Source organism: Sceloporus occidentalis, unplaced genomic scaffold (assembly GCF_023333645.1).
Source record: "Sceloporus occidentalis isolate IW3139 unplaced genomic scaffold, rSceOcc1.0.p SCAF_8, whole genome shotgun sequence".
In the NCBI taxonomy this organism is placed as follows: domain Eukaryota; kingdom Metazoa; phylum Chordata; class Lepidosauria; order Squamata; family Phrynosomatidae; genus Sceloporus; species Sceloporus occidentalis.
In genome coordinates this window covers 35250418-35278321 of record NW_028316988.1, presented here as the reverse complement: position 1 = coordinate 35278321, position 27904 = coordinate 35250418, and the positions used below count along the sequence as shown (strand labels likewise).

At 42.3% G+C, this 27904-nt stretch overlaps 1 protein-coding gene across 1 annotated transcript; it reads right to left on the bottom strand.

Moving 5' to 3' along the window:
- Positions 1 to 8: 8 nt before the first annotated feature.
- LOC149308672 (sodium/hydrogen exchanger 6-like) lies at positions 9 to 27097 on the bottom strand. The gene is made up of 16 exons (XM_089536257.1): positions 26720 to 27097; positions 20476 to 20675; positions 18974 to 19051; positions 15746 to 15822; positions 14483 to 14595; positions 13348 to 13453; positions 12548 to 12689; positions 12087 to 12192; positions 11586 to 11674; positions 11129 to 11242; positions 10362 to 10473; positions 9222 to 9375; positions 7933 to 7963; positions 6856 to 6935; positions 5790 to 5895; positions 9 to 5038 (listed from the first exon to the last, which is right to left on the bottom strand). The coding sequence occupies exons 1-16, from the start codon at positions 27042 to 27044 to the stop codon at positions 4766 to 4768; spliced, it is 2106 nt and encodes a 701-aa protein (XP_089392383.1). The 5' UTR covers positions 27045 to 27097; the 3' UTR covers positions 9 to 4765.
- Between the last annotated feature and the right edge of the window lie 807 nt (positions 27098 to 27904).

The following is a 27904-nucleotide window of genomic DNA, read 5'->3' as shown; positions in this document are numbered from 1 at the left end:
ACATAAAGAAACCTCAAACAAACTTATTTTTATAGGCCCATGATTTTTTTCACAGTGCAAGTAACAATAAAAGATTTAGTCATCATAAACCAAATAAAGGTGCAATTATGCTTAAGTATATAATTACAATAACACCACAACTATAGCAGTTAATACCATAAAAAACAGACAATTCCAACAGTAAGTAAACCAGAACTTGACTGACAGTGTCGCTTGATGCAGAAAAAGGGGTCCGTTCCGTTACAAAAACAGACAGTTTCAAGGGAAGTGTTATTCTAAAACATAGTCAAGTTACTCTAAAACTTAGTCAAGCCTGGATTTGGGAGGTAATTTAAGCTCCCTGCGGCTATATTTGAGGTCATTATGAAATGTAGGTGCCAAGATCCTTTGGGGGGAAAGTATGCACAAGGTACACTCTGCTGCAACAAACAGAGAAATTAAGCGATACAATTGATTAGTTTATTTCTGGCAACTCATAGGCGCACTTTGGGCGTTGCAATCGATGTGTTAAATCAGTTTCCAGGATTAAAAGGTTCTATTATTCACATGCACTAAAATCCAGGATGAAAACAACCCCCCTGATGAAGAGAATATTCATTAGATAAGCCATTAAGAGTCATCATTGGCATTAGAAGTTTGACATCAAAAGCAGCATGTCAACTTGAACATGCCCAACAACTAACTTACAAAACAAGTATGGGGTGTGTATTAGTATCTGATGAGAGAGAGAGAAATATCACTAAGAAATAGAATTTGAGTTTTGCAGAGATGCTCAGAATGGGAAGAAGGAAATTGCGGGCAACAATTGGCCAAGACAGCAGAAAAGGTTCTTGGAGCAGTTTATGAAAGTGTACAGCAAGGAAAATGGTAAATTCATTTATGGGTCAGAATAGCAACACTTCCAGAAGGATTAAGTACATTCAATTGCCACTGTTTGGGGAAATGCTTCCATAGGAAGACGGCTGCTCCATATCATTGCAGCTTGCCTTCTGTAGGAACAGTCTGATGATGCATCCCTATCCAAATGGATACACTGACACCGACACTTCCTCCAGGAAACTTCCATTCCCAAACAATTTAACAAATCGCTCCCATTTACACAATTTTGCAACCCTGTTCCCGCTTTGCATTGGTCATCGAACCTCCCCATGACAGCTATGGAGGACAAACCAGAAGCAACCCAAATTGGTACCCAGTCCAAAAGCCTGAGACTAGTGAACCACACTAGATCTGCGTAGCTAGAGAGGAAAGGATGATCCGACACTAATATTGGACTGAATGGTACATAAGCCTATTTATACCTATCTTTCAATCCATTACAGACAACACAATAATCTGAGCCATGGCCTTTGGTGTTACTTGTGGTTGTAAGTCAGAATGGGAGGAGATCAGTATGAGGCCCATGAATTGTTACCATTACCATATTGTTTTTATATATATATATATATATATATATATATATATATATATATATTCTTTTTTTGCACATGCAATTTTTTCCCTTGCACAATAAGGCCCAAGAACATAAACCGGTGGATATTACAGGGAAGATGCAACCTTCTACTCCAAGAAGGGGAAATAAATCAGAAGAGGAATCCAACAGGAAAGTTTTAACTACAAACAGATTAGCCAAGACAGTTTGCTTGGCAACATTCTATAGTATTAGACTGGGATCTTTTGTAAACCTGGTTACCTGTCTTTCCGGGTTACATAAGGTTAAAAAATAAAGGATCTTAAAATATACGTACAACTTGTTTGGGAAAGTCCCCAACAAAGAAAAATAAGTAACGTGCAAGTGATGTAAAAATCCTAACACATAAACATTTTTATATCATTATCGTTATTATTATTACTACTATTTTGACTCCCGACATTAAGATACAGACATCATATAAAAAAACCACGCTCACAAACATACGCACACACACACACACAAACATACGAACACATTGTGGGATTCCAGCAGAGCAGGGTAGGAAAAAAAGAAAGGACATTATGGTACAGAACAACAAAACTGATGTGATAATGATGGAAAATGGCATTTCCTGGGTGCAATTTCCTGGGTCTTGTTTGTCTCGGCTAAGAAATGAAATAGACTTTTCTAAAGAAGCCTCCCTGCATTTTGAACCGGGTTTGCACTCTTAGGAGCCCAAAAAAAGGCTATGATCCTGGGACACCAAAAAATTGCACTGTCGTTATGTATTTAAGGCATGTAATTCAGACCTGAGAACACAAAAAGGAGTTGGTTTTCTTGGCTGTAATGTCATAATGTTTTGCCTCCCAGTAATTACGCCTCCCAGGGTTCCTCTACTATAGCTCTGTGATGAAAATATTGGGACACGACGAAAGCCAATGAACCCAAGGCCCCATTCTTGGGGAAAAAGAAGAAGCTGTGGATTTGTTCAGTTGCTACTTTCTTGGGGGGGGGGGGGGATCCAAACCTGGATCCTTCTGCAGCTCTGACATCCTCCAACCTTAAACCAACTGGACAGAGTTATTAGTAAACTGCTCTGTTAACATATTTATTGACATGCCCAATTTACCATCAAGAGAGGAAGCCAAACATTCATATTGGGTTGGGACCCTCTTGCTATAAAGCAGGGTAAGAAAACTCATATGTGACCCTTGAACTCCACCTTTGTGGGGCCCCTCCAACCCTTCCAAAAAATTGTGTGATTTTTTTAGACAAATATTTGCCTCCAAGCCATGCTGAAAGCCTCCCCAAATGCATAAAACATGCAAAAATATTCCCACCCCTTCTGCACCCCCAGAACCTTATACTATTCCATTTTCTGCAGCCTCTCTCAAAATGGCGACCTCCTCCCCAGCAAGCCCAAATGCTTCCATTTTTCCTTGGCATGCCCTCTCAAAATGACTACAGGAAGGCAACACAAAGTCCCTCCTGTTGCCATTTTAAAAGGCATTGCTGAGCAAAATGGAAATATTTGGGCTTGCCAGGGGTGGATCTGGGGGGTTAAATGGCCTCCGCTGCCCCCCCTGCAGTTCTCCACCTCAGCTTTAAAATAAAGAGTGAACAGGCCAGAGAATCTGAAGCATAAGCAAAAGAAACAGATATGCCACTTCTCAAAGTTGGTGCTTTATCCTCTCAAGACCAGGTCCTACATTCTCTAAGCTGACTACACCACTGTGTTAACAGAGCATGAATATTGTGTTCGTAACAGCCGTACAAGTACTTCTGACAGTGAGAAGGTCTGTCAGGGGTTACATCAGGAAGGGAAAAATACATCTAAGTTGTACATGAATAAGATTCCTATGGTGAATGCTTGGAAGAAAATATACAGAATTCTCAGCGTCTCAAAACCAGCCAATGCACCATTAAAAAAAAGAAAAGAAAAGAAAAGGTCGTTGCAAGGTAAAGCTGAATACACCGAATGTCGTATCAGCAAGTTGCTCAGTGCATCTCCTTGGGCAAAAAGAAAACAGCCTGTCAAAACAAAGAAAAACCCAACAATGGCAGCTTACAAATATTTTTTTTTCATTGAACAGTAAACAGACGTAAGAACCAAACCTAAAGGTTTTCTTGTTCCATACAGATACACAAGCATGCGAAGGAGTTACCGAACAAAAGTGCAACTATACAGGGCGGACGGACAGATGACGTCCTTTCGGTACCACCTAATAATCCAAAACGCCTCTCTTTTTAAAGGCAAGAACAAAAACCTGCATTTAGAGTCTGAAATCTCTGCAAGCGCTATTCGCACACCTGGATTTGGTGACGTGGCATGGAACTGGAGCAGACCTTTCCGCAGGCCTTCTTAGCAGCTATGCAACACAAAGAAAAGGTTGACGTCTCCAAAAGGCACAGCCGCTCAAGCAAAAATTAAAAAGGGAACCCGGTGACATCTTCCTAATCTCCTCATCTGCTCAAGAAATACTGTTTGACCCTCTAGGAGAGAAAGTAAAGGTGCAATGCCCCCAAACTCCGAACTCTCATCCTATGGGATAAGGCGAGAGGGAAATGTACAAACAACAAAAACCCACCTTCAAGATTTAAGTACAAAAATCTGAAAAAACTGCTGTTAAATATACTGCCGGCTTTCTCATACTCCATATTGCCCTTGTCAACTAGACATCCAAAAATTAAAACATCATCGTTTCATTCACAGCTTGTTATCGGCAAACCGTAAGCAAACGTGGTACGATTAGAAGGCTAAAGATGTTAAGATGGTCCTGATCAGATTGGTTCGATCACACCAGATATAGCTGTGCCTTGAAAGAAAAGGCCAAGATGCCTCAAAGCGGTCACCCTCTAAAATTTAAAGCTACTCCTTTGGGTAGCTAAAATCCAACAGTTGGAATAAGCCAACTTCCCCGTCACCAGCTCCTTTCTGCGCTCAGAGAAGCAATGACAAGTGATGGAAACCCACAACAAGAGCAGATTGGTTTATACAGTTAAAAAAAGAAAGCGTTTGCTAAGTTTCCTCATCTCGCTTCCCCTCCTCGCCTCTTCCATAGCAAAATGTCACTCTAAAACAGTTCCACTGCCACCCGTGAGTTTGTGGGCCATTTCCCAGCTTACGAAACTGACAGCTGGCTCTTCACAAGTTTTGTCTCATACAGATAGTTACATTCTCCCAACACCATATAAATAAATAATATTTATACAGCTTAGACATTCTGAGACATGCAGTTGGTTTGTGTTTTAGGTAGTACGTGTTTTTTTTTCTTGTAGTTGTTGTTCTTCTTCTTCATGATCACAGGTGGATTTGTTTCAAGACTGTCAAATCAAACTGAGCAACCGATCTTAAGCCGGACCGTGCCTGGCGTTATCAACGACATTTGAGGGGGGTTCAGAGTCATCCATGGGGAGAACTAAGCGTGTGCCCCGTATGACAAGTTCGTGGTCCCCAAAGCCAAGCTCCTGGTCCAGGGCATCTTCGGAGCCATTGCCGGCCGCCCGTCTAGATGCACCGGACGTCAAAGAATCTGTGTTCACGGTCGAATCCCCGTATGTCAAACTGATGTCTCCGTCGTTCAAAATTAGATCCGAATCATCATCTTTCAACTGCTCTTGATTCTGGACAAAAATCAAAGGACTCTTATTTCTTTTGTATAAGCATACTTATTAATAAGTATACACACATCATCAAAACAACCACAATCACATTCTTAATACCATAACATCACAGCATCATTAACGTCATATGTGTTGTGTGCCTTCAAGTCATTTCTGACTTACGGCAACCTAAGGTGAACCTATCGTGGGGTTTTCTTGGCAAGATTCGTTCAGAAGAGGTTTGCCACTGCCTTTCCCTGAGGCTGAGCGCATGTGATTTCCTCAAGGTCACCCAGCGGGTTTTCATGGCTGTACTGAGACTCGAACCATGGTCTCCAGAGTCACAGTCCAACGTTCAAACCACTATGGCATGCTGTTTTATTACCCCTTGTCCTGTCTCCCATTTACAAAATACAGAACATTAGAAAACAAAATACAGAGCATTAAAAAACAAAATACAGAGCATTAGAAAACAAGCTGACAATATTATAACAACTTTGCACAAATATCTGCATGCAGTTTGCAGGCCAGACCTTTTTGCAATCCTCCAGCTTCTTGTCTGGCGACACTCTAAAAGGAAATTCTAAATATCCCTCCTAAACTGAAAATCCTAAGATAACATAGGATGGAACCATGGCAGTCAAAGTGGAATCGAAGTGGGATCATGATGCTATAATTGCACAGTGTGTACACTAACAAACTAACAAGCAAAATTAACAAACGCATACCAGAAAGAGTTCCTTTTGTCATTCTGGAAGGTCCCTGCACTTACCTCATAAGCCTGTGGGCTAGTCAAGCACCTTGCAAGGGGTCCACAGCAGCTTGGAAGCGTAGCTGTCAGAGGTGGGCCACTATGGGTCAAAAGAGGCTTCAGATAGCTAGTGGAAGGATGTAGGTTAAGGAACACAACACTTTGATAACAGCTTTGAGGAAGGGTTGGACATTCGGTTAAAGTCATCCGCACTAATGATAGAACAACAACATTTATATTCTGTGTTGCATATAGCTAATAAAATATCTTAACTGCGCAGCCATAATCATACAAGTCTTGATCAAAATCCAAATTATAAAAACACAACTAACTGGCAATTTCTTAAAGCGATTAACAGATCAGACAGATATCAATATACTCCTAGCACTGCATTACAAATTTGTTTTACAGCAACAGCATTAAAGCAGGTTGCACATTAAACTAGACGCTGTGCCTTCAAAGGTCATCAAAACATGGGTGTCTTCCATTTTAAATGGGAGCCCAATGGATTTTTTTAACATCAGTGCAATATTGGTATCAATTTTATGCTAGAGCCTGACCAAGTGATGGGAGGACCAGTCTGTGCGACCAACTATGGTTGTTGTGTGCTGTCGTTTCTGATTATGGTGACCCTAAGGTGAAGCTGTCTTGGGATGTTATTGGTAAGATTTGTTCATAGGGTGTTTGCCTTTGCCTTCCTCTGAGGCTGAGAGAGTATGACTTGCCCAAGGCAGCCCAACAGATTTCCATATTTCACTTTGGTGATTAGAAACATGGTCCTCCAGAGTCCTAGTCAGACGTTCAAACCACCACACTGTCTCTCAGAAAAAGTATACTTCTGGAATATATGCTCCCAGAAGACTAAAATAACTGGCTATGGCTTCAAACGGTTGCGAATATGGCTGGGCTTTGGGCCAGATATTTGGCAGCAGGAGAGATAAGAATCCACAGCTGAGCAGAAAAGCTATCTGAAAGAGGTGAAAACCCACCTCCCATCATGCAAGGAAACAGCTGCTCTTCTCCTGGTACTAAAGCCTGGATGCGAAGAGTCATAAGTGAGCAAAGACAATGATTTTGTTAAGGATACTTGTGGTCAAAATTGTACCACAGTCGGAACAGCCAGGCACTCTCTGCTTTGGTACTCCTCCTTTCATTTTCTGGCACACCCTGAAAAGAAGTAAAGAAAACAGAATTACAGCACTATCTGGTCTTCAGCATTTCTCTGAAGATGCCAGCCACAGATGCTGGCGAAGCGTCTCTTCTAGTACATGGCCACACAGCCTGAAAAACCCACAAAAACTATCTGGTCTCTTTAATAGGATTGCTCCTTTCTTTGCATTTTTAAACTTTTGCATTATAAATTGGAAACATCATCATGAGGATAACAGTAAATTTTCCCTACCATTAAAAGACGCTTCTGCAACACTGAGTTAACAGCCAAAATCCAGTGTAAATAAAAAGGTGGCAAATGGAAAGAAGAGAAGAGGCCAGTGTCTTGTGTCCTTACCAAAGAAGTTTGTGCCAATGGTGGGATCAAGAAAAATCACTTGCCACACTACAATGTTATAGCACTATTATTCCACTTTTACTGCTATGGCTGCCTCCTGCGGCATTCTGGGGTTTATAGTTTAGTGAGACCTAAGAGCATTCTGGCTGAGAATTTTAAATATCCTTCCCTAAATTGCAAATCCCATTATCCCACAAGAGACAGCCATAGCAATAAAAGTGGAATAATAGCACTGTAACACTGTATTAAAGTCAGATAGCTTCACAAAGGGAGACATGGTCTCTCAGATACAGGTTGAGTCTCCCTTATCCAGAATTATGAAATCCAAAATACGTCAAAAACCAAAACTTTTTTTAATGGCTTGCTGAGACGGTGACACCTTTGCTTTCTGACAGTTCAGTGTACACAAACTTTGTTTCATGCACAAAACTGTTTTAAAATATTGTATCAAACGACCTTCAGGCTATGTGTGTAAGTTGTATTTGAAATGAAAATTTTATGTTTAAGCTGGAGCAACTGCAGAATTATGGGAGTTGTGGTCCAACACATCTGGAGGATGCCAAGTTGGGAAAAGTGCACCATAAGAACACTGAAAGGTACCTACATGAGAGAAAGGAAGACACACATGGGGGGGGGGGGGTGAGTTACAATACCTACCAGATTTTCTTGATCAGCATCCACACCAACCCTGCAAAGAGGAACACAGGTCAATATTGCTCATACTGTCTTAGATTATGTTGTCTTAACAGATCTTCAAAAATACCCAAAGGGATGTCATGTGGAAGACAGGATGAGATTGGGATTCAAAGGACATGGGATTGATGGCCAAGCTGGGAACTGAACCCTGGTCTTCGGACTCATAGTCCAATGCTCAAACCATGCTGTGCCATGTTGGCTCTTAGGCTAATATCATTCATGCTCTTTTATAGTACTGAACTGAGTTTTTAACAAGGTTGTCTCATTGTCCAGGTATTGCACTAAAAGCTTAAAACAAATAAACATTGCTCTAAAGTTACCAATATCAGTGCTTGCTCTCTTACAAACAAACTTACCTACCATAAAGGGGGGAAATGTGTTAATATATGAAATATCCCTCAGAAATACATGCAGTTTGATTTTGCATCTATTATAAATTCAGATCCATGGAGTTCAGTGGGACCTACTCCTGGGTAAGTGTGCAGAGGATCTCAGTCTTAGAATTTTACATTAATCTAACTTGACAAATGTTCAGGCATTGCTTTTACTCTGAGCATCAAGTTCACATGGTTGTGGTGACACCAAGTGGTAAAAAGAGCTTATTTCACAAATGGGTGTCTCCTGTTCAGTATTGCTGAGAAGCACTTGCATTTCAGAAAGAGAATCCCAAATATTACAGCTGTAACTATTTCCTTCCATCTGCTTTCTGCCTTACTGTATATTTCTGTTTGAGCCATTGTATGGTACCTTCATGAACCCAAACCTGAAATCTGAATAATAGACACTTAGGAATCTTTAGAAGAAAAGCCTGCAAGAAGATTTTAGAGTAAAACTCTGCAGCTCTGTGGTCCAATAAGAACCAGTTTACCTATCTCAAGCAATGGGAGCAAACTAAGTAGTTGTTATTGTGTGCCTTAAAGTCATTTCCGACTTAAGGCGTCCCTAAGGCAAACTTATCATGGGGTTTTCTTGGCAAGATTTACTCAGAAGGGGTTCACCTGTGCCTTCTTTTGAGGCTGTGAGAGCGTGACTTGGGTTTCCATGACTGAGCGGGGATACAAACCCTGGTCTCCAGAGTCATAATCCAACACAGAGGTTGACAACAATAAAAGCTGAAATGTGTTAAGCATAGCAAGTCTACTAAAATATGCCATCTATCAGTGCACACTTTTAAGCCACCCAAAGGAAAACTCAGCATTCCACATTTCTTTAGCTAAGAAAGAGTAGGCAATAAATAACTCTAAACTCACCTAATATGCAGGCATGAAAGCATGGGGGTGGTGCCCCCACCAAACACCCAGACGGTGAAAAACACGATCAGCAGCGTCGTACTGAATATCATCTGGCGCGCATAGGTGGCCGTGTCCCGAATGGCCAAAGCAAAGGCCATGGCTCCACGGAGGCCTGAGGATAGAAGTGCATGGAAATACTAGCCAGAACTAGAGATTTATTCCTGATGCTCAAAAGCTTACACATTATGTGTATGAAGAGAAGGACAGTGCTCTCAATGGGTGTATCGACACTGTAGAATTAATGCAGTTTGACACCGCTTTAACTGCCACGGCTCCATCCTACAAATTCCTGGGATTTGTAGTTTGGTGAGGCACCAGCATTCTTTGGCAGAGAAGGCTAAAAGACTGTGTAAAACTACAAATCCCAGAGGTCCATAGGATGGAGCTCCAGCACTTAATGCGACATTACTTTTACTGCATAAATACACACAATGGCTGTTTCTCTCCGTATCTTGTTTTCCAGTCTTATTTGAATCCACTTTGGTTGAGGACTGAGATAAAGCCTGCACTCCATCAAAAGACTATGCCCCACCAACGGGAAAAATACAGTGATGGGGGGACATGGAAGAGGGCCTTCTCTATTATAGCACTCTGCTTATGGAATATCTTCCCTTCAATTGGCCCCCAAACTGGTGCTATTCCAGACTTGGTAGATCATGACCAGCCTTTTGAATTGTTCCTAGAAAGAGACTGCTCGCCAATGAAATTGTTGCAATAACGGACTTATGTACTACAAGATCCACAAAAGTATTAATGGGATTACTACCAATTATTATACTTGAAATTTATGCAGAGCAATGAAGTGTTGCACACATGCTCCCTCCAAAATCTTTACATAAGCCAGCGCTATCCCTTTTGCCTTCATGTTCTGTTTGTGAACTTCTTGGAGATATTTGGTGGAAAGCAGCTAAACTGGACTTTTGATTCTGCAAAGCTCTTCTTACACTCATGCAAGGTAACTCCTAAGAAAAGTGGAATGGTGCAACACTTTTGTCTATTTGTGCGGGCTCACTTCAATCCCAGGTGTTAAAGAGTTCACTAATAAAAATGGCTTATGGAGGGCTTAACTTGAAAGACTAGCAAACTGTGTTTACTCACCAGCAAACATCATCATGTGCTGGAAATTAGTCCCAATCTTGTTTCTTCTTCCCAAATTAAGCAAGAAAGAGAGAGGATAGATGTTCGCAGCTCTTCCTAGGAATACCGCCAGCTAGATTTGTGTGGAATTGAGGAATTTTCTCTCTCTCTCTTGGCTTCCATTAACCAACTTGTATGACACAACAGCTATGACTTTACATCTGTTTTTAAAAATGAATGTGCAAAATGTCATCTAAAATCACTGAAATAACCCCACTGCATAATGGAATTATGATGTGGCCAAAGCCATGGTTATGATGTGGCCCAAGAAAACAAGATTTTCATCCCAGCAAGAAAAGATTAAGTCTCTCTCATCTGTTATTCTGAAATCCTCCAAAATGCAAAATAGTGGCCGAAATAGTGGCACCTTTGCTTTCTGATGGTTCAGTGTACATAAGTACACAAGTGTTTCATATGCAAAATTATTAATAATATTATGTATATAATTACTTTCAGGCTATATGTATAAGGTGCATACTGAACATAAATGAATTTCATGTTTAGACTTGGGTCCCATCTCCAAGATATCTCATTATGTACATGCAAATATTTCAAAATCTGAGAAGGGGGGAATCTGAAATCCAAAACATTTCTGGTCCCATGCTTTCGAATAAGAGAGATCCAATCTGTAATTTTAAAGTCATTTACAGCTGAGGCTGTTGTTTCCTTCAACTTGCCCAGGATGGTGGTGGGAAGCCTTCATCTATTTTTCAAGCGTAAAAGGATACAAAAGCTCCCACTACAAATGTTGGATTAAAGACATGATTCTGGAAGGTGAACAGCGCCAGTCCCATGTAGGAGAAGATGAAGTTTTCAGCCAGGAAATTGAGAAGCTCAAACAGCTAAAACAAGAAGCAATACGGAGAAAGAACGTTTCACTTGCCCATGTGATAAATGTCGTAAGATGTCTAATAAATTCGCAATATATTTACAGACATTACAGAGGCAATCCAGTTCCATCAGCACAGTGACAACAGTGACTATGTCTTTTCAGAATTTGAAAATACATGTCATAACAAACCAGAAAGGTTTTAAAGTGCAAATTTAAGTACATCCTTAGAAGGCACAATTTTGCAATCCTGTATAAATACTGGACAAGTCCACTCTATAGTTTGGAAGGTTACTTTTTCAAAAGTGAGCCTATATTCTAGTCTGGGTGAAGGGGTAATACATCAGAGGACTTACCTGTTTCGTTCTATGCTGGGATTCTGTCGACAGATTGTTGTAAGTATAGTGAGCCTGCGTGATCCCACAAAACAAGACAGCTACAACACCTGAGAAGAGATATTTATATTCAAACTCAGGCATAAAAACATGGGCTCCTCCTGCAGCTTTTGGACGATACACAGACACACACACACAAAGAGGCACATTGGCATGCACAGGCTGTGATCCGGTTCCCTCAACCTTTCTCATACATTTCATCTTGCACATCTCTTATCATCCTTGTTGCCCTTCTCTGAACCTGCTCCATCCCATCTACTTCGTGTTATCTGCCTTCAAGTCATTTCCAAATTATGGCAGCCCTAAGGTGAACCTATCATGGGGTTTTCTTGGCAAGATTTGTTCAGAGGAGGTGTGCCATTGCTTTCCATTGAGGCTGAGAGAGTGTAACTTCTTAAAATGAGATGCACAGAACTGAACAAGGTACTCCTAGTGAGGCCTGACTAAATTGAGGATGCTTACCTGTAAAACCGCAAGCTTCAGCCAGGAGAAACGTACTCCAAGACATCAGGAAAAACAAGCCAGTTTCCAACAGCTGAAACTCACGGAGCTTGGTGAATTTAGTCACGTGTCGGAGTGGTTAAGGAAGAGACATAAGGCGGTGGCTATTTTAGATATAATGTTAAGCTTAAAGGGGGCCTATCTTGCCTCAATTAATCCTAGGCTGCATCCACACTGCAGGAATAATCCAGTTTGACACCACTTTAACTGCCATGGCTCAACACTGTGGAATACTGGAAATTGTAGTTTGTGTGGCACCAGAGCTCTCTGACAAGGAAGGCAAAATGTCTCACAAAACTAGAATTCCATAGCATTGAGCCATGGCAGTTAAAGCGGTGTCAAACTGGATTATTTCTGCAGTGCGGAAGCAGCCCTAAATTATTTTGAAGGAAAGTGGTTCAAAGATTTTAGAGAAAGGATATCAAAGCAGTGACGACTCCAGTTGCAGCCCCCATGGCAAACGATCCGCTGAATATCCCTAAGAAAATCCCAATGGACTTGAACATGGCTGTGACGTCAAAAGTGTGACTGTTGTCTCCTGCTGGTTGGTAGGCAACAATCGAACTGGGGGGGAAAACACAGACACACGTTTTGTATCAGAAAGTGTAATAATCTCACAGGCGGAGGGAATCAACATGCAAAAGACAAATGTATGGAGTTTCAGACTTTTTTGCTGGCTGTACCTAGGCTGCACAATTCCCTTCCATGGGAAGCTTGCCTGGCCCCTTCTCTACCTGCCTTTTCCCAACAGGTTAAAGACTTTGTTATTTAAACAAGAATTTGATGACTATTTGATGTGCAGATGGGTTGTTTTGATGGAGAGGGGCCTGTATTTTTACAATTATTGTGATGCTTTCAAATGAATTTTACACTTTTGAAATGAGTGGTGCTTTAATCCAATAATTTACTTATTTGATATGCCGCCTTTCTCCCAGTGTGGGGCCCAAGGCAGGTCTCAGCCTGAAACTAATCAAAACCCACAGAGCATGCACTTTATCAATCCACTTTATTACAAAACCTATAATGATTCCCTTCATCCTACTGGAACATCCAACACACAGCATGGCAATGATCCCAGTTAAACAGACAGGGCCAGATGCTGCTGGAGGCATCCGTCATTAACATGATGACTTTCCAGATGCTCTCTGGCGTGACAACAAGCCACGCTAGATGTGATTCATTTTGAACTGAAAGCAGGCGAAGGGGAAAACACACAACTTACGAAGACAGCACAATGGCGACCGCATCGTTCAGGACACTCTCTCCAAAGAGGAGGGCGTAGAGCTCAACGTCCACTTGGAGCTCATGGAATATGGCAAGGACAGTCACTGACGAAGGAAATAGCAATAAAGAAAGGAATAAAAAAACAACTCAAACACCCATCTTCCACCTAGAATTGTGTGCCATTATCATTGTTCCAAGCTTCCGTCCCCTCCTTCTCATTTGCTGGGTTTATCCTCATCCCCATCACTTCCATCTATCTAACCGCTCATAATTTCCGCAAGCACTATTTCAGCAATCTTTAGAACCATCTTGCAAGACAGAGGTACCCGTATTATCATCCTCTGCATTGCAGATGTGGAGATTTATTATATCTACATCCTTCTCTTCCGCGAAAGAGCACAGGCGTATGTGGTTACAACCCTCCTTCTCTTTTTATCGCCATAGTACCCTGTGAGCAAAACTATGCTGAAAGACATCAACTGACTAGTTCAAAGTCTCTGAGTGAGCTTCATGAATGGGGATCTGAATCCAGGTTTGCAGAGTCCCAGTCTGGCACGACTACACTATACTAACTCCATTCACCCAGTGAGGTTTTGGTTAAGATGGTTTGAACCAGAGACTTCATGGTTCATATAACTCATGGCACTATACAAAAGCTGCTCTGAACACAATCATTTATTTGGAATAAGTAAGTGTGCAGTGCAGTGCACACTTAGTAAGTGTACAATGCACACTTATTAAGTGTGCAGTTCTGGTTCATCAACTCATTAAGGGGAATGTGCAGTTAGAAAAATGATCAGGATATCAGAGTTAACTTCCTTACAATGAAAGGTTATAGCATTTAAATTGTCAGGGCTGCATCCTATGGAATTCTTAAGTTGGTAGTCTGGCGGGGCACTAAAGCTGTCTGGTCCCCCCTAAACTCCAAATCCCATCATTCCCCTGGACTGAATCATGGCAGGTAAAGTGGAATCACAGCACAGTAACTGCACCGTATAAATGCACTCCTGTTCTTAACTCCACATCTCCACATAAAATTTATGTCCCTTTCTTCAGAGCACATTAAAAACAATGAAGAGCAAGCTAGAATCAAGAGCTTCTCCTCTGAATTGCAGACGCAGCTTATAATGTACCTGGATCTGTAGCGGAAGCAATGGCCCCGAACAACAGGCAGTCAGTAAAGTAGAACTCCCCTCCAAGTTGTCCCATCACTTTCATTAGGGCAACGCACCCATACATGATAGATCTGGTAGAAGGAGGGCAGATAATCTTATCAAACACAACATCTCAATGTTTAGCAGCACTGGCAGATGCTTAAAATCATTTATTCCTTCCCCACAAGGAACTGAAATCCAAGATCTTTTGATGCAGAAATAAAGACACTTCAGTCGCATCTACATTGCACCTGCATCTACACTGCAGAAATAATGTAGTCTGAGACTGCTTTAACTGCCATGGCTCCATGCTATAGAATTCTAGAATTGTAGTTTGCTGTGGCACCAGATTTCTCTAAACGTCTCACAAAACTACAATTCCCAGAATTCCACAGCATGGAGCCACAGCAGTTAAAATGGTGCCAAACTGGATTATTTCTGCAGTGTGGATGCAGCCTTAGTCTCTTTCTTGGAGGGGAAAAGGAGAGAATACAAGCTCAAAGTAGAGTACTTGCATCAAGGAAGAAGCACTTAAAACCATGGAGTTCTCTCTTGACCCTGTTATGCACTTCTTTTTGATGGTCCTTTTTTAAAGGATAGAAACTACCACTGCAACTGGGGCTGCGTCTACACTGCAAAATTAATGCAGTTTGGTATCGCTTTAACTACTGTGGCTCCATGCTATGGAAATCTAGGATTTTAGTTTTGTGAGATATGTAGCCTTCTTGGTCAGAGAGCTCCAATGCCCCAACAAACAACAAATCCCAGGATTCCATAGGATGGCGCCATGGCTGTTAAAGCTATGTCAAACTGCATTACTTCTGAAATGTGGCAGCAGCCAATGTCTGTGTACGATGAGTAATAGATCAAATAATGTGGTTGATTCTCAACAGTTACTCAGTTGTTGCTCATAAAGGACCCAAAAACACACCACTGCCCACCAGCTTCCTTCCTGAGTCAATGAAGAGATTACAGACTCAGTAGAGAAGACTTCTGATGATTTTAAGTGTTTTAAAAATACGGTAGCAGCTGAAGTGCTGTCGTCTTCTGCTGTCATTTTTGCTTTTTTACTTTCATGGCTGTTTCAATTTGATTTAATTTTTACATTGTTTTATGACATTTACATCTTTCATTATTTTACTCTTGGTTTCATAAACCACCCAGGAAGCTTTTGGGTAATAAGAAAATCCAGTAAAAAAACCAAACTCGTAGGTTTTCTAGAAGCGCGATGCAAACACTCACCCTATCACAAAGCAGGAGATCGCTGTTCCAAGAAAAGCGTATGCTAAGATGGATCCCAGGTTTCGGAAGAAATGCCGCTAGAAAAGCAAATAAAGAAAGTTTCTTTAGTTGCTCTAAAATGCAAAGGATGGTTTTTTGACGTTTCTTTATTTTTCAGAGCTGATGGTCAAATACTTATGAATTTTTAAGTGAATGTTCTAGAAGAGGTAGTTACCTATTTGTTGAGACTGCCAGGCCTTACATGGTAGAAAATGGAAAATCTCCATTAACAAAGCCACCCAAAAAGAAACACAGACTTCCAGTGCCAAGTTACGGCAGTGTGCAGGTTGTAAACAATGCAATATACAAAGCTTGAACTGGGAAAGAGTGTATTTTGGGGGGAACTGGCAGAAGTCATAGTTTCACCCTGGCTGCATCTGCACTGCAGAAATACTATTGTTTAATACCACTTCGACTGCTATGGCTCACAGCCATGGAATCCTGGGATCTGTAGTTTGTTGGGACACCAGAGTGCTCTGAGAGAGAAGGGTAAATATCTCACAAAACTACGAATCCCAGAATTCCACTGCACTGAGCCGTAGCAGTTCAAGTGGTGTCAAACTGGATCAATTCTGCAGTGGAGATGCAACTTGTGGGTGGGCAGCACTGCCTGCAGCCTTGCATTCTGGCCTTTTCCAAAGGTTGGTGGCTTGGCAAAGAGATGTTAAAAGCACTGTGTTCAATTCTCCCTTTATAGCTCGTCTCCTTTTTATTGCTGCGCTGTCTCACAATGTTGTTGCTGCACTCAGAAACAGGATGGGTGAGAAAGCATGCCAAGCTTTGAATTACAAAGAAGAATCTTCAATACGGTTTATTACAGTGGCCGTATTTATTCTTACACATAAGCATAGGCCTAGTAGAAACTCCTTGTGTTACTGCTGTGTACTTAGTGAAAGTGATGTGTAGAAGGGAACTTTTGTTCCTCTCCCCCCAGAAAACTGGAACCTGAGGTCACCCACAGAAGCCGACTGGCAAGAGATCAAAACACAAAAATAGACAAGGAGGAAGTACATCTCCAGCCAAGGCATAATTAATTTATAGAAGTCATTCATACCAGATGGCCACGGTTTAGACGGCCTTTAGAAAAGGATGGAAAGCACACCTTTCAAAAGCTAAACAGGCCCTCCAGAGAAGCCTTTCCAAATCTGTGGTCCTGAGGTTTTAGACTACACTTCCCACCATCCTCAGACAGCATGGTCAGTGATGATGGGAACTACAGTCCAACACATCTGGACTATATAAGATTGTCATCCGACACATCAGGAGCATGACTAGTTGGGAAAAACTGCTCCGGAGAGAATATAGTTTTGCATACCAGATGCTGCAAATGAACAACAGAGGGAAAACCATCTCATAACCTTCCTTCCTAAAGTGAACATATCTTAAGAGGCACCGAGCCACTTCTGATGGAAAGCAGATTTCTGGAGCTTTGAATTAATCCAGTAAAGCAATAATAATAATAATAATGTCTGTATATGATAAAACAATACTTTTTATTGCTCGCCAAAGAAAAGGCAAGTGGAATCATGAAACAGAGTTTGTTGTTGTTGTTGTTGTACGCCTTCAAGTCCTTTTCGACTTATGATGTCCCTAAGGCGACTTATGATGTCCCTATCATGAGGTTTTCTTGGCAAGTTTCTTAAGAAGGGGTTTGCCATTGCCATCCTCTGAGGCTGAGAGAGTATGACTAGCTCAAAGTCACCCAATGGATTTACATGGTCAAGCCAGGAGTCAAACCCTGATCTCCACAGTTGCAGTTCAATGCTCAAACCGCTACACCATGCTGGCAGAGCAGACCTGTCAAAATATTTCAGGGTGCCACTTGTGTCTGTACACTGTTGTTGTTGTGTGCCCTCAAGTCACTTCCAGTTTATAGTGACCCTAAGGCAAATCTATCATGGGGTTTTCTGAGGCTGAGAATGTGTGACTCCCCCACGGTTACCCAATGGGTTTCCATGGCCTGATCTAAGTCTAAGTCCAATGTTCAAACCTGTGTCTGTGCATGCATGCATCTATGTCGATCATTCACCAGTTAGCACACCGAAGGCACAATCACAACTAAGCAACAACATGTTACTCATTCATAAGGCATCACATGATCTGGTTCTATTCTATGGTCTGATTTCTGGGGGAACTCCCAAGGAAGCAGACCTCAGCCAAGTATATCAGATGTCCAAGCAAATCCTGCTTTTTTTCCCTGTATACCAATAAAGAAAGCATTGCTCACTCACCTTCTACTATGTCAACTCTGTGCATGATATAAGAAGGTAGTGACTATTTTACATGCTATTTATTCCACTGCAAAGTCCACCTTATCACTTGCATTTATATATCAGGTTGTATACACTAATGGTGGCTATCAGCTTGCATCAGATTATTAGTTATGACAATAATTAAGTTAAAGATCAGTTTTTCTACCTGTACCCCGTTACTATTCCAAAAATATTTTCATTTTAAACTACAGTGGGTCCTCCACATTCGCTGGGGTTAGGGGCACAGGACCCCCATGAAAGTGGGGAAAATGCAAATTAAAAAACACTATTTTTTTAACCCTCTCTAGGAATCTCTTTTGTCCTCCAGCACAACTCTGTGGTCAACATTTGCTGGAAATTGAATCGCGCCGGAGGACCTACAAATGCCTAGACAAGTGTCTTCTCTAGGAGTCTCTAGGGCCTCGAGCACGACTCTATGGTCAACCTCCGGCAGAGTCATGCTGCAAGACCTAGAGATTCCTAGAGCGAACATATTCATGACGCAAATGTGGCAGGCAGACTGAAGTGTATTTTATTTTCTCACTATTATAATGTGACTGAAACTCATTTTATTACATAATATATGAATATGAAATGCCCCATTATAACAAAATCTTTTATCTAGACATCCAGACACCCAATTTCCAGGCACAAGACCGGTTATGCCAACAGCTGCCATTTTGCAATTAAAAAAGGGAGAAGATTTCTCCCTTTTATTTAACATCTTCCATCACCTTCTACAGAAAATTTCAGAGCCATATGGGATTTGGCATATTAATGATTAAACACAAACATGCTTTAATCCCATGGGATAGAAACAGAATAAATTAATAGGTTTGTTGGATTTTTTTTCGTGTTGCTGTTGTTGTTTTCGAACAGTGCCAGAATATGTTTTTACAATTGACATTTTTAAAAGAGAATTAAAATGAAAACATACCCGTTTCAAGCTGTATCCCGCATAAAATATAATTGGAGGGAGTAAGATGTTGAAGAATACTTCTGGGTCAAAAGTCACCTGTAGAATTTCATTTAAGAAGGGGGGAAAGAATGGATAAAAATGCAGGTATAAGAAATGGTTTACTAAGACGACTGCAATATCACAGAATCATAGAGTTGGAACAGACCGCAAGGGCCATCCAGTCCAACCCCCTGCCATGCAGGAAATCCAAATCAAAGCATCCCCAACAGATGGCCATCCAGCCTCTGTTTGAAGACCTCCAAGGAAGGAGACTCCACTACACTCCGAGGGAGTGTGTTCCACTGTCAAACAGCCCTTACTGTCAGGAAGTTCTTCCTAATGTTGAGCTGGAATCTCTTTTCCTGTAGCTTGCATCCATTGTTCCGGGTCCTGTTCTCTGGAGTAGCAGAAAACAAGCTTGCTCCCTCCTCAATATGACATCCTTTCACATATTTAAACAGGGCTATCATATCACCTCTTAACCTTCTCTTCTCCAGGCTAAACATCCCCAGCTCTCTGAGTCGTTCCTCGTAGGGCAAGGTTTCCAGACCTTTCACCATTTTAGTCGCCCTCCTTTGGACACGCTCCAGTTTCTCAATGTCCTTTTTGAATTGTGGCGCCCAGAACTGGACACAATATTCCAGGTGGGGCCTGACCAGAGCAGAATATAGTGGCACTATTACTTCCCTTGATCTAGACACTATATGAAACTTATTCCCTGATAAACTGCATTTTAAAACCAAGAATACAATTACGTTTCAATGTATTCAGCAATTTAATGACACCAAATGCTGTACTCTGTAACCTGAAAACAGACTCTGTAGGGAAAACATGCCTTGAAAATTGAGTTCAAAAATGTTTTTTTAATGACTTTATGGCCTTGCATTCAAGCTGAGCAGTTTGGCACCAATGTAAATGCAGGTTGAGTCTCTCCTATCCGGAAAGCTTTGGACCAAAAGTGTTTTGGATTTTGGAATATTTGCATACACATAATGAGATCTCTAGGAGATGGGACCCAAGTCTAAACATGAAATTTATATTTCATATACACCTTACACACACAGCCTGAAAACAATTGTATACATAATATTTGTAATCATTTAAAATAATATATAGAATAATCTAATACTGTTGTGTATGAAACAAAGTTTGTGTACATGGGACCGTAAGAAAGCAAAGGTGTCACTATCTCAGTCATCCATGTGGACAATTCTGGTGTATTTTGGATTTCAGAATAAAGGAGACTCAACCTGTTATTGTTGCGTAACTTTAAATCGTTTCCAAATTATGGTAATCCTGAAGCAAACCCAACACAAAGTTTTCTGGGGCTTCCATGACTGAAATCAAATCAAATCTTGATCTCCAGGTATTGTTGGATAGCAACTCCCAGCAGCCCCAGACAATGCAGTCATGCTAGGCGTTGCAATTCAACAACATCTGGAGGCCCTTGAAGGTAGAAAAGGTAACCCAAACCAGCTTACCTTTCGGAGCATCTCATTATCCTGAACGTTATTAGGTTCATGGGAGCTGATCTCCCCCTTCAGGGTGTATTCGTAGAACTTCCCACTGAAGTTGACCAACAAAGTGGCCGGACTGGTTTGCACTGGGCAGCTTAAGGTCACGTTGTTGATGTCGCTGGGAATGTGGATGCCGTAGCGAAGCACAACGCCCACCAGCACACCTTGAAAAAGAGGAATCGAGAGTGTCAGGGTTTGTCAGAGGGACAAGAAACTCTAAGTCGGCCAGGAATTTTTCTTCCGCCGCCCCTAAATTGTGGGATGACCTGGAAGAAGAATACACTGTCTGAATTCAAAACAGCATTGAAGACCAGGCAGGCTGATCCAGATGATTTTTAAATTGTGAATTCAGATGCTGAATTTTAAATGTGGATTGTTAATTGTTAAAGGGAATTTTAATTATCCTGTTGGTGGGAGGGATGGTGAGTTTTATCTTGTATTGTGGTATTTTTACTTTTATTGTGAGCCACCTTGAACCTGTCGGAAGAGGCGGGATAAAAATAAATTATTATTATTATTATTATTATTATTATTATAAAATGTGAATGTTTTATTTGTCCTTTTAAACTGTTGCATGCTCTAATTAATGTGTTTTAATTGGTGTGGTTCATTGTTGCTTTGTGGTTGTTCCCTGCCTTGATCCACAAGAGAGGCAGGTAAGAAATTATTTATTTATTTATTTATTTATATAGCACCATAAATTTACACAGCTCTTTACAGGTATAACCAAGTCAAACATTAATTCTGCCAAATTATCAATTAGTAATAATAATAATAATAATAATAATAATAATGGTGGCTTCTGTATACATTTTAAGATTTTTCACCTTTGTTGGAGGTCAAGATTTTGTGCTGCTTAACGCACTAATATATAGTAGCCAGTGTGGCGTAGCGGTTTGAACATTGGAATGTGACTCTGGAGACCAGGGTTCGAATCCTGGCTCAAGCATAGAAACCTACGGGTTGCAAGTCAATAGCAAACCTCCTCTGAACAAACCTTGCCATGAAAACCCCAGGATAGCTTTGCCTTAGGGTCTCATCTTAAACTGAAAACAACTTGAAGGCAAACAGCAACAACAATTATTATTATTAGTTGTAGTGGTACTTTCGCAAAGAAAATGGGAATCCCATTGAAAATGTGAGTCGCCTTGAATCCCATTTTGGGAGGTAGGCAGGATATAAACCCAATAGAAATAAATAAATAAATATAAAATTAAAACATGATGCACCCACACAATAAACATGCTTGATGGAAAGGAAAGCTTGATGGAAAGGAAAGTCTCCTAGGAAGCAGGGCTTTTGCTGCAGCTCTATGCCACTCCAGGCCTCATAAAAATAGCAAGAATAACGTCTGGTCAAGTATTCATATGACCCAAATTTGTCAGGAGCTCGAGGTCTCATCTTGCATAACAGATTCACTGGAGATGGGGAGGGATTAAGAAGAAGAAGATGGGTAAATAAGAGAGGAGAAACCTAAAATCAAGCAGGCAGTGATAGCTTGACCACAAAGAAGGCAGTGTGTGTTTTCTCTAGCTGTCACCAAAAGTGTGGGTTTTGGTTTTGGTTTTCCAAGAAGTAAAAGCCACCGTCTTTCCCCCCTAGAAGCATGGAAAACTGGAAATCCCCTATGGATACATCCTACCAGCCGCTTTATTGCTTGACTCCAGCTGTCTGGAGGAAATTTAAACAGTTCAGAGGTGTCTTTAAAGCCTTGGCTTTCAGCCATGGAAATTTCCAAGAGACCTGTCTCCTTGCCTTAGTCCAAGCTCTGCAAAGACAGGTTACAATCCTTGCCTCATCTGCTGAAAGAGAATAGAAGAGGAATAAAGAAACGCCATTCTTCCTTGCGGCTGAGGAAAGATCTTATTTACAAGGCAGTTTTTTTAAATGTTCAAGCAGGAACCAGAACTGTACAGTCGGACCTCCATGTGCACAGATTCTTGATCCATGGATGCAATCATTTTGCTCTGCCACTGTATTTAATGGAACTTGGGCATCCACCAATTTTGTTATCAATGGGGGGTCCTGGAGCCAAAGACCCATTGTATATGCTTAGTGTACTTAAGAAGTCAAAATCTGGACCACTACCAAAGGTGAAAAATCTGAAAATGTATATGGAAGCAACCAAATGCAAAATATAGTTGACCCTCCTTATCGACAGATTCCTTATCTGCAGGTACAACCATCTGCGGCTTGAAAAAATATGAATTCCCAAATTCTACTGTGAGTCTCGCTGCTTGAGACGAAGCGAACATGACAATTTCAACTAGTTGCTGCTTTTAACTTGCTTCTATTGAGCAATCGGCTTTCTCTCTACAGAACGAAAGCTCTCCGATTTCTCAACGCCGTTCCTGTGATGCCTCCTTCAAAAAGAAGCAAGTGCCTATTCATGAACTGCAGAGGAGGCGAAGAAATGTCTGTGAATTTCCTAACAGCTCTCTACAAAATGCCCAGGAAGCAATGGAGGGGGGTTAATTTTCTACACTGTAAAATAATGCACTTTGATACAGCTTTAAGTGCCATGGCTCCATCCTATGAAATCCTGCAATTACAAGGTTTTTGCCTTTTCTACCAAAGAGTGCTGGTGCCCCACAAAAGTGCAAATCCCAGGGTTATGTAGGATGGAGCCATGGCAATTAATGTGGGGCCGAACTACATTATTTCTACAGTGCAGATGCACCCAAACAAACATTTATGAGCCAATGTTAAGGAAGCGAACAACCTATAGATGCTCCCACTGAACCCAATGAACTTATGCGATGAAAAAAAGAAAGCTTGCTACAATGCAGCATATAGAATAGAGAAGGGTAATTTTGGAAGGTCTGCCATGTCTAGAGTAGATGCAAAGCTTTTTAAAAGACACAGTGAATTCATTTTTTTTCCTGTTCTTTTCCCTGCTGTAAGAAAGTCCCCAAAAACTGTGCACTTTTTAAGGCCTATTTGACTTTAATTCTGTGCAAAACATTTTTTAAATGTAGAAAACCTTCTGCAGGAACATTGTTTCCTGCACAGAAAATGAATTTTCCATAAGGAAAAAAACACATACACATATGGACTTTCTCACACAGAAGAGTCCTAAACTGCACAGATTTTCATCTTGCCAGAATTCCACTCATTAGGATTTCCCAACACTAAAAAAAAAAATACAAAATCCTTTTTCAAGCATTAATTGAATATATTCTAATATTCTTTCCATCTCTACATCTTCCTGCCCTAAATCTTAGCAGGCCACATTCTCCTAATTTGGGGAGGTCTGGTTTATTCAGTCACAAACTAAAACTTTCCAAAGGTTATCTAGTCAACCTCTGTCCCTTTCTCCACCTGAATAACAAGGTTATAAAAAAGAGCTAGCTCCATAACCGCTCTATAGCCACTTAAGAGTCTGTAACAGGAGAAAAGGAGAATATAAAATAAAATGAATAAGTAAAATATCACCAAATGCAATCCTATGCAAACTTACTTGGGAGTAACTCCTACTGAACTCAGTCAGACTTGTTTCCTACAAAACACTAAACAGATTAGTGTAAATTATTTTCTTTAACCGAATGTGGCTAAGAGAGGCCAGTTTGTCCTTGATGGGGACTTCTGGAGACGCAAATAAATGGACATGTTGAACAAATGTCTAGCATTAATGCCAAAAGGGTATAAACAAGCCATGGAGATGAAGGGAATTAAAAGGAAAGAAGAGTGGCATTGTATTTTTAAGCTTGTCAGACAGTAGCATCAGACACAAGGCTTGCACTGAGAAACAAGATCAGATGGATCAAGGTAAGTAACTTAACTAGTAACTTCTGAAAAGCTGTAAAGGTGACGCATCAACTGAGAGTTAACAGCTGATATGTTACAAAGGCATTCATAGATCTCATGTCACAAAGGGATTCATAGTTCTTGGGGCACAAAGCGGACAAAGGCATAAGATGGACAGAATGTGGGATATCAAAATGAACACAAATTGAGGGTGGAGGTAAGGATTAAAGCTCAGTTTGGAAGCACAGGAAGATGCCAGGTATATAAGGAATGAGAACCATGGCCCTATGAACCCTAACTGATAGATGCCTTCTTTTTATTTATTTCATTCATGTATGTCTCACTTTTCTCCTGACTATGGGACCCAAAGTGGCTTACAACAACCTTTCAACAGTATAATAATAATAATAATAATAATAATAATAATAATATTTATTTCTATCCTGCCTCTCCTCTATACAGCTAGAAACGTGACAATGCAAAACAATTTATTTGCCATTGTGTTCAAATGCCTATGATTTAAGCCAGTATAAAAGCATTTTAAAAACCTGACTTTAAGAATAAAAATTAGCCATCCCTCCCAATGGCACGGAAAGCTGGGAATTGCAATCCAACAGATGGAGGGTCATGTGAATCCCAAAACCCACATCTCTGACGGCTGACTGCTCCAACCAAGGAGTAGGTCTCACCCAGCTTCTACATTTTCAGAATCAATGTTGCTTCCTCTCTCCATTGAAGTACTTGGTTAACCTCTGAATTTTTATATTCTAAAAAAGCGGCTCCTTCGGTATCCAACTGCGCCACCAAAGTGATGGATTGGTGGAGTCTGCGCCGCTGGGCGACAGAGAAATAAATCAGAAGGGCTGCTCAGCAACGAATAATGGAGCTTTGCCTTTCAAGAAACAGGTGGGCAAAGATGTCGGGATGAACTCTGGGGTTTTAGGGAACAACCTTCCCAACAACTGGGAAAAGCAACCAGCAAAACATCTCCTTCTGGAAAATTCACAACAGAGCATGACAAGAAGAGGCCTAACCTGTTATTTACACCCAAAGCCGTCCCATTCCTGAACATGGATGCTGTGGATACTATGTTGACTCGTAAAAGCATCCTTGCCCTAGCTTTTCTTTCTTTCATTCATTCGTTCTTTTTTTCCTCTTTTCTTGGAGGCAACAGCCTGCTCCTTAAGATGCATCAAGTAAACAGTGAAGATGCTGCTGAGCAGAGATGCTCCTGAGAGACAGTGATGCACAATGGTTTGAGCACTGGACTATGGCTCTGGAGACCAGGGTTCAAATCCCCACTTGGCATGGAAACCCCCCTGTCACACTCTCTGAGCCTCAGAGGCAAACCCCCTCTGAATAAATCTTGCCAAGAAAACCCCATTGATAGGTCATGATGGCATGGAGGCACATGGCAACAATAAAAATGAATGCGCGTTGGACTAGGACTCGGGGACCAGGGTCTGAATCCCTGCTGGACCATGATAGAAGCCCATTGGGTGGCCTTGGCCAAGTCCCACTCTCTCAGCCTCAGAGGAAGGCCAAGGCAAACAAACAAACAAACAAACTCCTCTGAACAAACCTTGCCAAGACAGGTGTGCCTTTGGTGGCCATAAGTCAGAAATGACATGAAAGCACATGACAACAGAGGTCCCTAACGGGGATGGTTGGGTGGGGTCTTGAAGAGGTGTCTAGCTTTGAGGGGATGAGAAGGGGCTGCTAAGGAAGACTTAGGGGCCCATGGATTTACACCTCCCATGTCCTCTCCAAATGGCTCCTCCAAGAGGTTTCTAGCTTTGGGGCCAGAGGTTGGGGGGGATCCTTAGGTGTCCCTTGGCTTGACACATCCTGAGTCCTCTCCAAATGGTGGCTGGTTGTTTTTTCCAAGAGGTTTCCAGTCTTGGGGTCTGGGGAAGGGGTGCTAGGGAGCCCTGGGTGGGTGGGGGGTCCCCAAGTGTCCCTTGGCTGGACCCCCCAGAGCCCCCCCCCCCCCATTAACCGTGGCCAGGCTTTCCACCCTCTCAACTCTCCCCAAGTGGTCCCTCCAAGAGCCTTCCATCTTTGGGATCCTGGGGCAGAGTTGCTGGGGATCCCTGTGTCTGGAAGTCTCCCTTGGCTTTAGACTCCCACCCACCCCTTGGTCCCCCTCTGGACACACCCACCCCGACCCCCCATAAACCATGGCCAGGCTTTACACCCAGAGTCCTCTCCAAGCAGTTCCTCCAAGAGCTCTCCAGCCTTGGGGTCTGGGGAAGGGGAGCTGGGGAGCCCTTCTCCGGGGTCCCTTGGCTTTACACCCCCCTGGACACCCCCCCAAGGCCCACCCAAACCCAGATCCTGGCCAGTCTTCCCAGCCCCTGAGTCCCTGCAAGAGCCTTCCATCTTTGGGGGCCTGGGTGGGGGTCTGGAGGATGCCCCTTGGCTTGAGAGCCCCCTGGAGCCCCCCATCCCTGGTGCCCACCGTAGATCATGGCCAGTCCGGTCTCGTGGAGGAACCTGGCCCTGCGGTGCTTGAAGAGCCAGATGGTGAGGATGGTGAGGGTCAGGAGCAGGATGAAGACCAAGAGGTTGGCGCTGTCCTGGCGGTGGCTGGCCTCGGCTGCCTTTTCGGAGACGATCTCCTCCTCCAGGGCCACCGGCCGGGAAGGAGGGCCTCCTCCTGCTCCGGAGGGCAGAGACTCCCCTTGGACCCCCGGGAAGAGGAAGAGGAAGAGGCAGGAGGCGGACAGGAGAAGGAGAAGATGCTCTCCATCATCCCTGCATCCTCCTTCTCTCCAGGGGACCATGATGATGATGAGGAGGAGGATGGGGACCAAAGCAGGTGGGATGCAGGAGGAAGGAGAAGGAGAAGCCCTGCTGCTGCTGCTGCTGCTGCTGCTGCTGTTCCTGGGCCTCAGTGGAAGGGAAGGAAGGGAGGGAGGGAGGAAGGGAGGGAGGAGGAGCCAGGCTGCTGCCAGGCGCAGGCGCCAACCCAGCCTCCAAGCCTCTCCCCCAGACCTCCAGCAAGGCACCAAAGAAGGGCTTCCAGGGATGGAGGCACTTGGAAATCTAGACCAATGGTTCCCAAACTGTCCCCTTTAAGAGATTTGGGACTCTAGCTCCCAGGAGCCTCAGCCATGTTGGCCAACAGTATGGGATTCTGGGAGCTGAAGTCCAAAGCCCCTTAAAGAGCCCAGTTTGGGGATCACTGATCCAGACCCTACAAGGCCCTCTCCTTGCAAGGGCATCAAAGGAAGGCCTGTCTGGGGCCCACCTGTTTCCCTTCCCTCTCCAAAAGGCTGCTCTGTGTCTCTCTGTGTGTCTAAGGCATCTTCAAATAGAGGACAAGCTTCTTGGTTTGCTTTTCTGTTTGGTATTTGGTGCAACCCCATTGCCTTTCAGCAACTGGCTTTACAGTTTTACTCTGTGGAGACTATACTCGACTATAAGTCGGCCGCATGTATAAGTCAAGGGCAGGTTTTGGGAGCCATAATTATGGATTTTGATATGACCCACGGATAAGTCGAGGGTAAAATTTAGGGGAAGGTAATGAAGGATCTAAATGGTGGAGGAAAGGGAAAGAATGCCAAAGAACTTGCAAACTCCCAGCAGAGGTTCCTCTTTGCTCCCAGAGTAAAGTCTGGATGGAGGAAAGGATGGATGGAGG

Coding starts and splice junctions, on each gene's coding strand:
- LOC149308672 (XM_089536257.1), bottom strand. CDS start 27,044: ATGGTCCCCTGGAGAGAAGGAGGATGCAGGGATGATGGAGAGCATCTT. Junction 15,823..18,973: donor CGGGATACAGCTTGAAACGG/GTATGTTTTCAT, acceptor TTGCTTTTCTAG/CGGCATTTCTTCCGAAACCT. Junction 11,675..12,086: donor TGAAGCTTGCGGTTTTACAG/GTAAGCATCCTC, acceptor ATCTCTTCTCAG/GTGTTGTAGCTGTCTTGTTT.